Genomic DNA, 12,856 nt, shown 5'->3' with positions numbered 1-12,856 from the left:
TCAGTATGCCTGTAATTGAGACAGCCTAGGTTGATAAAGGGAAAATTTAGTAAAGTAAGAATACCATCGTAGAGGGGATTCTTAATTGAATGAAAGATTCTTTAAATTCTGCAGTGCTTTATGATTTTCAGACGTTTCACATACGTGATTTCATATAAGCCCATAATAACTTTTTTTTCTCCCTACCCCTATATTACCCTTCCCCACTTCCCTCTCCCCACTGGTAACCACTAGATTGTTCTCTGTATCTGTAAGTCTGTTTCTTTTTTGTTTTATTCACTAGTTTGTTGTATTTTTTAGATTCCACATATAAGTGATATCATATAGTATTTGTCTTTCTCTTTCTGACTTATAAGGGGGATTCTTTTGATAAAAGATTCATATTGCTAAAATAACATCTTTTCAGTGAGACCATGCTTAAAATTGTAACCCTCTTTCACTGAGCAACCCCTATCCCCCTTCCTTGCAGAATTTTTTTTACCATAGTACTGTCACCATCTGACATATTAAATGTTTTACTTATTTAGTTTAGTATAAATAAGTCTTCTCTCTGGAAAGGGCCTGCCTGTAGTAGATATCCATGACTATTTATTGAATTAATGAAGAATGAATGAGTGTAATGAAGAATGAATGAGTATATCGTGTGCTCACTATCATCTGGGTTTACTCTTTAGGCATGATGATTCCAAATGACGTTCAAGGTCCTGGCTTGCTTGTTGAACTTCCTGCTGTGGCTCAAACAAGGGAGCAAGAAGACTTGCCTCTATACCAGCTCCCCAGGGCTCTAGCTGTTTCCAAGGCCTCGGCATACATAGGAATGTTGTCTTCTAGGCATGCCACTGATGCATGGTATGATATTATTTCTCTTCGTTTTCGCATTATAAAATAGCTTTCTTTTTGCTTCTATTAAAAAAAAATATTGTAAAGCAATTATACTCCAATAAAGATGTTTAAAAAAAAAACGAAAACAACCGGGCATGATTATGGTGGAACATTTGGAAAATGCAAGGAAATATTATGAATAAAACCCACCATACAAAACAATTACTGTGAGAATTTCACATACTTAAAATTGTACCATATATATAATTTCTTTTATATATATACAATTTTGTATTCTTGCAGTTGTCTGCAAAATAGATTATGGGAGTATTTACTTAGAGAATGGAAGGTTAATTAAGAATTTAACAACTCAAGCAAGAAGTACTCGAGGACAAATTAGGGAGGGACTGGACTTAAGAGTTAGAGCAGCTGTAGGAATTGGTGACTGATAACATGCTGGGAGTGAGAAGGAGTAGGAGGACGACCTGTGTGTCTGAATGGGGCAACTAGATGGATAGTGGGACCATTAATTCCTTGGCATAAGATTATAAGAGCATGAACAGGTTGAAGAGGAAAATGATGAGTTCTGTTTGGGACATGTTGAGGGTTCAGGTATCCATAGGACAGTAAAGTGAAATGGAGTTAATTAAATACATGACACTGGGGACTAGTGTTGAGGTCTATCCTGATATGGATAATTGGGAACAAGATCAAGTGTAGGTGAAACTCCTGGATTTGAATAGTCATCCAGGGGAGGCTCAAGTGATAAAAGAACAGGGCCAAAATTGGAGTCCTGCAAAGCAGCAATATTAAGGGCATGAACTGAGGAAGAAAATAATGAAGTGGAATGAACAAAAGGTAGAAGGAAATTGATGAACTAGAGGTTGATATAGAAACCAAGGGAAGAGAGCATTTTAACAAAAGGATCATTGCAGACTATTGTTACATGCTACGGAGAGGTCAAGGTAGATAAAATGGAAGAGTTTTTGTGGGGCTTGATCACATGGTTGCCCTTGGTAAGCTTAGAACTGTTTCATTAGAGTGGAAATCAGAGAGTAGTGAGTTGAGAATTGAACAGGTCAGATATTGGACAAAGTAAGAGCAGACTAATGTTTTGAGGAACCTGATCATGAAAAGAGGCAGAAAGAACACATGTTACCTAGACAACTGAAGGGCACTGTGGAAATGGGACAAGGGGGCAGATATATATACATCTACATATGCGTCTATATATGCATCTACATCTATATATATACACACATACACACACACACATGCACACACACATAGATTGTGAAAGATCCAGAAAAGGAATATGTAGATGCTAGAAAGTGGGTGATTAAGTGTAGTCCCTGGAGAAGGTGGAGGGAGAGGACACTGCACACCTAGAGAGATTAGCTTCTAATAGTTTGATAGGAGGAAGCTCATCTCCTCCATGGACACAGGTGCCAGGAATGAAAGGAAGGTACAAATGCAGTACTATTAGTACCTTGAGGACTGGAATCCAAGGAGGTTCTTGTCCAATGACCTTGATTTTTTTTTTTCTGTCATTTAGGAGAAAGGTTATTTACTCAGAATGATGGGGTGCTAGTCAAGTGGGCCATAAAAGGAGAGGTGTGAGAGTAGAGTTTAGCTTTAGAAACAAGGGTAGGAGAGTAATGGCCTAGTGGTGGGAAGGAATTTAGAAAAATATTGACTCCGTTTTCCCAGCTTGGCAGGGAGTGAGAGAGTGAGTGTCACCCACTCAAGTGTGGCATCCATGGTAGAGAAGCGGAAGCAGTTGAGAGAACAGAGGAGGTTGAGAGAACACTGAGGGAAGAAGTTAGCATGTGGGGTGGCTTCTTTACAATTCAGGGAGATTCCTTGGAGTGTGACAGGTAGTTTGGCTGGGGGGGGGCTTTGGGGGGGTATGGGAACAGAAGCACCTCTGAAAGAAACACCAGAACCGTGTAGCACTGTGAGTACAGGACAGGAGAGGCGAACGAAGGAGTTGGAGGTGTTGCAAAGCATAACAGAGATGAGAAAGGGGTGGGATTAATTGGCCTTATTGCTTTATTTATTTATTTATTTTTATTGGAGTATAGTTCACTTACAATGTTGTATTAGTTTCAGGTGTACAACAGGTGAATCAGTTATACATATATAGATATATATCATCCTAAGTGAAGTAAGTCAGACAGAGAAAGACAAATATCATAGGATATCACTTATTTGTGGAATCTAATTTAAAAAATGATACAAATGAACTTATTTACAAAACAAACAGACTCACGGATCTTGAAATCAAACTTATGGTTACCAAAGGGGAAACGTGGGGGGAAGTGATAAATTGGGAGACTGGGATTAACATATGCATAGAATAGATAACTAATAGGGACCTACTGTATAGCCCAGGAAACTCTACTCAATGTTCTGTAATAACCTATATGGGAAAAGAATCTTAATGCTTTTATTGAAACCTTAGTCCAAGAAAGATTTTGTGTTATATGAAGTGTCTCAGACATATCACTTCTCTGTTCAGCGACCTGTGGCCTTTGCCTAGAGTTTTAGATAGAACTTTAGTAAAAAGTTATCTGGCTTCTGTGTAGCTCATCTCTGAGTGGAAAGGGAAGACCCATAGGCCCAACTAGTTGGAGGAATCTGGTGGCTTTTCACTCAGCAGACCTGGACCAGGGTACAGAGGGGAGGAGCTGACAGGCCCAGGGTCCTCGTGCGAGGGATCTAAGCAGCTCCCAGAGGAACAGAACGCAGTGTCAAACAGCCAGGGTTTGTTTTTTAATACTTTTTTTTTTAATTAAGCGTACTTTAATTAATTAATTTTTGGCTGTGTTGGATCTTCATTTCTGTGCGAGGGCTTTCTCTAGTTGTGGCAAGCGGGGGCCACTCTTCATCGCGGTGCGTGGGCCTCTCACTATCGCGGCCTCTCTTGTTGCGGAGCACAGGCTCCAGACGCGCAGGCTCAGTAGTTGTGGCTTACGGGCCTAGTTGCTACGCGGCATGTGGGATCTTCCCAGACCAGGGCTCGAACCCGTGTCCCCTGCATTAGCAGGCAGATTCTCAACCACTGCGCCACCAGGGAAGCCCCAGGGGTTTTTTTTTGTTTTGTTTTGTTTTGGTTTTTTCGGTATGCGGGCTTCCCACCGCTGCTGCCTCTCCCGCTGCGCAGCACAGGCCCCGGACGCGCGGGCCCAGCCGCTCTGCGGCACGTGGGATCCTTCCGGAACGGGGCACGAACCCGCGTCCCCTGCATCGGCAGGCGGACTCTCAACCACTGCGCCACCAGGGATGACCGGGAAGCCCCTAGGGTTTGTTTTTTTAAGAGAAAGGCTTGGCAGTGGAAGTGCTGGAGGAGTTAGGAACATGTTTCCACTTTTTTATGTGATCAAATTACTTTTCAAACGAGACACTTTTATTTTTTAAATTTCTCTTGTGCTGAGTGTTAATAATTGAATCTGGCCAAAGAATTCAGAAACGAGGCTGCTTTTCAGGCTGTAGAAGTGTAACTGTAGATTGGAAAACGTTTAAACAAATTTCCAAGCCCACCCCCTCCTTCCTTCTGCAGAAAGTGAAACATTCTATCAGTGGTGTCTTACTCAATTCTCCCAGCTTCAGAGAGAGCAGATAACACTTTACTCCTGAAGTGAGTACTTTGACAGGCTGTTTTCTTGTGCTGGCGCAGACATTTAAGGGCTCCAGCCTAATCTTTGTCTTGGGAGATCAGTCTTGCATTTGAATGCTGTTTTTTTGGCTTGCTGTCATAGATGTAGGATATATTTAAATCTCAGCAGGCTTCAGAAGAGTTCCTGTAAATCATACTCCCCATTTTAATCTTTCAGGGTATGCCCCATGGAGTTAGGTTCATAGGTGAATATTTATTGCTACTCAGGAGACTTCCTGAGTAATGCATAGATTCTTTTCAGAATATAGTCTTTCAGATCATCAGGGTGTCATCTAGTGCTAAATGCTGTATGTTCTTTTACAGTTTCTTCTTTGCATTAATTTTTGTGTAGGGCCCAGCAGAGTTATTCAGTGTGCACTGTGCTTTTGCATCAAGACAATTTCTCCTTACCTTTGGAGGCAGGACTGATGTTAAGAGGTTAGATGCACCCTGAAACTGGGGATCTCTAGGAAGGGAGGACGGTGGGCAGGCAGAGCATGATAACTCTGAGAGGGATCTAAGTGATCTTGTTCTGAGTATCCTTCTTTCTTCATAACGTCACTTGAGATCAAGTTTTCAGAATTCACCTTGTTTTAGTCTTTTTCTAACTCACTTCTGTCATCACCTGCTGCCTGAAGACATGGGTGTGCCCATCAGTGGCGGGCATGGAATTTCTCAGACTAATAGGAGATTTGCAGTATAGATATATTTTGGTGCTGTTCAAATATGCTCTTTTTTATTTATGACTTCGTGAGCCTGAGAGGGTTTCCCTTGTGTCTGTATTTCCTCACTTGTAAAGTAGGTAGTTCTAAGGTTCAGTTAGAGTGAATATAAAGGGCTTCGTATAATGCCTTGAACATAGTAAATGTTTAATGAAAGGCGGCTGGCAGTGATGCTGGATGACAGTGATAGGATCATGGGCCCTGAGGTGTATCTAGGGTATTCATTGTTGCTGAGTTTATTAAAACACTCAAGGAGATTGTAGAGGTTTTTTGTTTTTTTTTTTAAAGAAATAAAATAGAATCAAGTCACAGTAAGTAAAACAAGGAAAGTGTCAGAGGCTAAAGCCTGGTAGGATGATGAACTTGAAGTGAAAGGTGAAAAAAAAATTCTAAATTGAAAAAAAAAATCATGTTGTAGGTATAATACAATGCAAATGAAAAGAAATACTTTCAGGTATTGGATACTTTGTTTTGAACAGTGGGAGGTGAAATAGGAGGCAGAGCATCATAGCCGGGGAAAGGATTAAGTAAGTTAATGTGATATTTTAAGTCCCCAGCACTGCCTGGCGTTTAGTGCCTTCTAAGTAAACGGTGAGTATCTAATAGTTTTACCTTTGAGTGCTACTGCCAAAAACTATGTGTAAATTCAGAATACTGGTAGAAGACTGAGAGTAAGGGAGAGAATAAATGTGTTCATTTGAGAGAGGACTACTCTGGAATGTTTGAGTTGGGAGTAAAAAGGGGAAGTTTCCAAGGAGTTTGTGGCCTCATGTATGTGACACTTTCCTGTTTTTACCATGCTGTTGCATGCTGTTGCAGACGCCAGTCACTGCAGGTGAAGATGAATGTGAGAAATTAGGACAAGAGGCACATAGGAATATTACATTAATGCCTATGAAAATATAATTAGATATTTGATTGCTCACCCAGGCTCTACAGGTCAGAAGAGAAAAGGGAGAGACCTAAGGAAGTAACTTACCCTTTATGGCTTAAACTTCTATTTCTTTTTTTAATTTTTTATTTATTTTATTTATTTATTTTTGGCTGTGTTGGGTCTTCGCTGCTGTGCGCGGGCTTTCTCCAGTTGTGACGAGCGGGGGCCACTCTTCACTGCGGTGCACAGGCTTCTCCCTGCGGTGGCTTCTCTTGTAGCGGAGCACAGGCTCCAGGCTCAAGAGCTTCAGTAGTTGCAGCTCGTGGGCTCCAGAATGCAGGCTCAGCAGTTGTGGCACGCAGGCTTAGTTGCTCCGCGGCATGTGGGATCTTCCCGGACCAGGGCTTGAACCCGTGTCCCCTGCATTGGCAGGCAGATTCCCAATCACTGCACCACCAGGGAAGCCCTAAACTTCTATTTCTTAACAAATGTCTTAAATGCAATTTTACAGGACAATTTTTAAAATTTTGATAAATGTATACATTCATGTTACCAACACCCCAATCAAGATATTGAACATTTCCATCCACCCAGAAAGTTCCCCCTTGCCCCTGACTTCTAATACTGTAAATTATTTTTTCTGTTCTAGAACTCATGTAAATGTTATCATGCAGTAGGTACTTTTTTGTATATGGCTTCTTTTATTGAGCACCATGTCTGTGTCATTTTAAACTTTCATGTACAAAATGCCTAATTTTTTATGTATGCTGGTATCAGGTAATAATTTGCTTTGTAATTTCAAAGTCATAGTGTAACATTTGTATAACTAGCCCTACTAGTTTGGAAAACACTAGTGCCTATTCTGCCTGGTTCCAAATGCTCACATTCCCTGTGGTGTGCCACAGAAAATTGCCATATAGAATCTATATTTTAAGAGGAAAAAGAAATCTTGAGATAGGTACAACCATAACCCTTCCTGCTTACATCAGTTTGGGGTGCCAAGTTTGCTTGACCCTCATGGTTTAGTGTATGGAAGTTTCACATGAAAAAAAGGTATATTCTTGCCACCATTTTGAAATTGTTAAACTGGGCATAGTTCAGAAAGCAAACCTGATGCCTTTATGCGAGGTGGAGCCACATTCGTGCTCTGGGTGGGATCACCTCTGCAGGAGAACAGTACATTTTCTCATAAAGGCAAAATGCTTGTAGGTTTTGCCTCTTTACTTTGTATTTACTTTTAAAGTTGCACTTGTTCACCTACCAGTGTTTACGAAATCCTGTATTTGGGATGCTTTTTCTACAATAAAATATTATCATTTGTGGAAAAATAAAGTAAAGGTCACCTTGGCCATCTAGATTCATCTGATTTTTGTATGATGTTGAAAATTTTATTCCCAAAGACATTGTGTATTATGATGAAGTCTTACTATTAATATCCACTTGTTCATTAATGGGGCACTCCATCTTTCCTCCCAAATCTGTAATGAATTATAACTTTGGGCATTTGTTATAAAGGACTGAACTAAAAATAAAAAGCATTGTTTCTATTAGATGGTTAATTTCTTTAGGGAAAAAGTGGTTATAAAACTCTGGTTAAATGTAAAAGGCAAAAGTTCAGTTATTTTAAGATTTGAGATTCTAACTGATTGAGCTATTGGCCATGTCTAATCAAAGTGCAAATTATAAAATTAGAGGTTAGAATTCTCTTGTGAAAGATTCAAGTACATTTGTGCAAATTTACACCTTAATATGTGCAGTAAAAGTATTTTACTTTCTCCGTTAAATTTTAATTTGGGTTGAAAGGTATATGCATTTATCAGTGTAAAGTGACTACATCATTTTGTATAGTTGCTTGCCTCCTGTGACTTTATTTCTAAAACTAATCACACTATGTTTTTGAAAGTTTTATCCCTCTTTAGGTATGAAGTAATGTAAACAAAATATGTGTTTATCAATTTCCTGAAAAAGGATAATACGCTTTGAAAAAGTCTCTTCTAACAGAATAAATCCTTTTGTCATACATTTTCTTAAAGAAAACTAAAATTATCCATATTTTAGACAAAATTTTCCCCCTTTGCTTAATATTGTATGTGAAAGCCAGCAGTTTAGGATATTTTTTATTTTAATTTTTTTTTAATAGAAAAGCATATAGCCCGTACTAATGTTAAAGCTTGGTTTCCATTCTATTTTAGGTAATTTTAAATTTAAGAATTTAATTCTTATAATGATATTATACATGTGCCATAATAATAATACTTTTTTTTTCTTAATACCTATCATGAACTCTCTTTGTTCACAAACTGCTGACACCAAATGTATGAGTTTTTTCCTCCACCCAACAACCAATTCTCTGATTCTCTGGACACTGTGTACCCTAAAATTCATTTCAATTCTGACATAACTACCTGGAGTTAGTACAGTCCCCGCAGGTGAAGGGCTCAGTCCCGTAAGACTGCCCCAACCTCAGATGCCAGTCACAAATTCCAGGTTGCCAACTCTACTTCTGACCAACTGGCTATAAATTGAGGGTTCCCATAACACCTTCCTAAGGTTTGAGAATTTGCTAGGATGGCTCACAGAACTCAGGAAAGTGCTTCACTATTACTGGTTTATTACAAAGGGTGCAATTCTGGAATAGCCAAGTGGAAGAGATGCATAAGCCAGGGAAGGGGGTGTGTGGGATGCAAGAGCTTCCATGCTCTCTTGGGTCACATCACCCTCCCAGCACTTTAATGTGTCCTCCAACCTGTAGGCTCTCTCAACCCTGTTGTTTGGAGGGGCCAGGGTGGTGGGGTGGGGGGTGGTTTATGGCGGCTCCATTATGCAGGCATGATTGATTACATCATTGGCCATTGGCGACTGAGCTCCATCTCTAGCCCCTTTCCCCTTCCCAGAGGTGGGGGTAGGGCTGAAAGTTCTAACTCTAATCACACAACTGCTTCTCTGGCAATCAACCCCCATCCTGAAACTGTCTGTAGTCCTACCTAGAGACACCTTATTAACATCAACTCAGGTACGGTTGAGAGGGGCTTGTTATGAATAGCAAAAAATGCTCCTGTCACCCCTATCGTTTGGAAAACTCCAAGGGTTTTAGAAGCTCTGTGGCAGGAACCAGGGACAAGGACCAAATATTTATTTCATATTATCACACCTGTCGCAATTAGGGTACAGGAAAGTGGAAAATGGAGAGGAGGAAGGTTTCAGTGTTGGTTTGGTTTTTAGCTTTCAATCTTACTTCAATTAATATCTACGTAAAGGAGAATATTAAAATACAGCAGAGCATGAAGATATTCCTTGCATTAATGTATATATTCCATATAAACAAGACATAATCTAAGTGCATTATATTTTGGGATAGCAGACAAATTACATCAATACCATGGACTATTAAGATGCTATTAAATAAGAAATGATGAAGATTATGATAATCTTGGGGAAAATTTTGATTTAAATTGAAGTGAAAAAATTGTTAAGGAAATACGTATTGGTTGAGCCTCAGTTAAATGCCAGTCATATCTCATTTAATCCTTGTTACTATTATAAGATAATCAAAATATGAAAGTTTATGCTACGATTACAATTATCCAATGAACATATATGCATACATGCCAAGAATAATAATGTGATATGATAAAGTGAAGACTTCACTTAAATTGGTGGAATCATGTGTGTATCATTTAACGATGGCATTTAGCTGCTTATAAACTGAATCCCCTGCCCCCATCTCCCCACACACACTTTTAGTATGGCTTAGCTCAACTAGGGCTTAATTTTTTTCATGTAAAAAAGTCCTGAAGAAGCCCTGTCAGGGTCTTAGACATCTTCTTTCTGCTCTGCTGTTGTCAATGTATTGCTTTAGCCCTCATGGTTTCTTCATGATTTTAAGGTGGATGCTTCATCACCAATAATCACCTCTGCCTTCTAGGCAAGAAGAAGGGGAAGAGCATAGAGCAAAAGGCTCCCTGTCAGCTGATTCTCCCTCCATTTAGTGAGTTTTCCTGGAAATCTCATCTGGGGACTTTTGCTTCCTTGTTGCTGATCAGAGCTATGGCACACAGTTATCATTAGCTGAAGGGAAGTCCAGAAAATTTATTTTTTTAAAGCTGGGCATAGTGCCACCTGGAATAAAGGGGGGTTATGTTGTTGGGTAAGGAAGATGGGGAGAGAAGACATTAGATAAGTAACTGGCAAGTATCTGCCAAGTTGTTTTTCCTTGAATTCTATGATGCTTTTAATCATAAAAAATAGACTGGCTAAGGCAAGAAGGCTGTCTGCAGTGGGTGAGATGTCAGTGATCCCTAATGATCTCAATTCCTTAACTGATTTTTAGATTGTCCAAATTTTTTCACTTTCTCCTTTTCACACAGCCTTAAACCATTATATCCTGGAAAGTTGTAGAGTGGCAAGTAGCTGGAGTTTTATACTTTTTATAGGACTTATTTGAGAGTTCAGAGGAGAATGGAGCATTGAAACTTCATGCTGAAAGAGAGATTTGGATACTGTGGAGAGATTGTGTAGTACATCTGAGCCTCATGGGGAAAATATAGTAATATGACCTGTTGTGCTTACTTCACAGGGTTTTTGTGAAAATGAAATGGAAGAGGTATTCCCTACATTTTTGTGGAGAGTAATACAACTGACAGTATCACATAAGCCATTTCATTTGGTGGTCCAAAGGCACACACCTATTTTGTGGTACAGGTTAGACTGGAGCTTAGAAATCCTGACTCCTCTTCCAGATAATAGATGGTAGTGTCTCTACCCTATTAGATAACATTACTTTTATAACTACTCTGTAATTCAGCATTTTACAGTATCCCGCTAGGCAGTTCCATATTAACATAATTTGATGGGTGAAAGTATGGTGGTGGTAGGTGGGAGAATCACATTGTTTAAGAAATCTCTGTAAACTGAAAAGTGCTGTGTAGCTACACAAAATATTTATGGAATACAGATGACAGGGAAAGTATTTAGGGTTAGAGAGACAGAAAAATCTAGAAAGAATGATCATGTTTACTGACTGTTTAATCATTTCAGCAGTTTGTGTAAGTTTATACTGGACTGTTAGCTGGTCAATCACACCAAATTTTAAAAAATATATTTTATAATTAAATGCTGTTATAGAAACAAATGTGAAATCATACAAATTCAAACACAGATTTTTAGAAAATAACATCTAGAGTGTCACCAATAAAAGTGTTTATAATCAATGATTTTCTGGTGCTGGGTAGATATTTGTTAAGTTGAATGCTAAAGCAATATATCTTTGTATGGATAGTTAATTATTGATGTAAATTTTTTTTTTTTTTTTTTTTTTTTTGCCGTACGCGGGCCTCTCACTGCTGTGGCCTCTCCCATTGCGGAGCACAGGCTCCAGATGCGCAGGCTCAGCGGCCATGGCTCACGGGCCCAGCCGCTCCGCGGCATGTGGGATCTTCCCGGACCGGGGCACAAACCCATGTACCCTGCATCGGCAGGCGAACTCCCAACCACTGCGCCACCAGGGAAGCCCTGATGTAAATATTTTTAAAGCTTAGAAATTATGAACAATTTAACTACATATAGATTGTGTAATGTAAAACTTTTCAAGAACCTTTAATAATAAGAAGTGTGTTGTAAGTTATATGTGTGTGTGTTTTTTCCTTTCTTTCTCTTCAGTGAATTACCTGAGAGAGAAGAAGGTGAAGGAGAAGAAACTCCAAACTTCAGCCACTGGGGACCACCAAGAATGTATGTTGATGACATTATTGACTTTCTCAATAGGACAAAGCAATTAGTTGCTCTTTTCTTTAACTTCATAGTGTCATTCAGTCATTCTCTAATGATTGCCATAGTTCACACGTACGCTGGCCTAAATTTTAGTTTCATTTTGTCTTATCTAGAGATTTTTAGCCATGCAAAATGACCGAAACCAATATTAGGAAAATCTTTGTCGTACTCTTTCAGAAAAACAACTTACAAATGTCCATCTGTGATGGATTAGGTATACTTTCTCACTGTATCACTAAGCAAAGCAGGTAGGCCTGCCTTGAATGCAGTAAAGAAGCTCTTTTTTTCAAACAACAACAATAGTTAAGGCTTCTATCACATAGCACCCTCCTCCTCTTGTGTTAGTCCAAGTTTATGCCTCGTTTGCACTAACAGAGTGTGTTGGGCCCATGCTCCCTTGGATACTCCCATGGTTTTAGGTAGTCACCAGGGCTGCACTTTATTAAGGTTATAAAAGTCTTCCTTTAGCTGCTGTCTCTATCTTCATGCATTATTAATTCCACCATGCCACCCAAATTGTTCTTTTCTTGCACTTTTGAGTTTTGTCTTAAAAACTCTTGGGAGCTGTTTTCTGAGTTACTTTTTGGAATTAATTATTGGCCATGTCTGTGCAGTTTGAACAAAATTCATAATATTTTGAGGGGCAAGTTTTATTCTATACTTTATGAAAATGATGTGGATGTAGGAAGAAGAGAAAACCTTTCCAGCCTTTGGAACTATTAAATCTGTCCTCCACGTAGAGAACCACACGTTAAAACGGGTGACTGGGAAAAGCAGTATGGGCAGTGAGCCTGTCAGTGGCAAGTTTATTTTTTTCTGAAGGTTTCTACTTTTTGCCAAAATGATACATGTAACTTTCTTGATTTTTTTTTCCACCCATTAGTTATTTCCTTAATTCATTCTTTGCTAATGTTATGATATAGATGAAAGGGACTCATCACAGAAAATATATGGTGGTGGGAGATGAGAACATTAAGTCCTTGTTAAATCTCTCAATGTTAAGAGTTGTAT

General features: G+C 39.2%; 1 protein-coding gene across 24 annotated transcripts in view; it reads left to right on the top strand.

Annotated features, from left to right (window-relative positions):
* The window catches only part of PATJ (PATJ crumbs cell polarity complex component), a 405,040-nt gene that overhangs the window by 129,022 nt on the left and 263,162 nt on the right, over nucleotides 1-12,856 (top strand). For all 24 annotated transcript variants that reach the window (XM_049696976.1, XM_049696961.1, XM_049696921.1 and 21 more), the window contains 2 exons: nucleotides 675-849; nucleotides 11,735-11,806. In XM_049696976.1, coding sequence (XP_049552933.1) covers nucleotides 675-849; nucleotides 11,735-11,806 — 247 coding nt within the window. The remainder of the gene's footprint in view (nucleotides 1-674; nucleotides 850-11,734; nucleotides 11,807-12,856) is intronic.

Source organism: Orcinus orca, chromosome 1 (assembly GCF_937001465.1).
Source record: "Orcinus orca chromosome 1, mOrcOrc1.1, whole genome shotgun sequence".
NCBI classification, from domain to species: domain Eukaryota; kingdom Metazoa; phylum Chordata; class Mammalia; order Artiodactyla; family Delphinidae; genus Orcinus; species Orcinus orca.
This window is presented reverse-complemented; position numbering and strand designations above follow the sequence as displayed.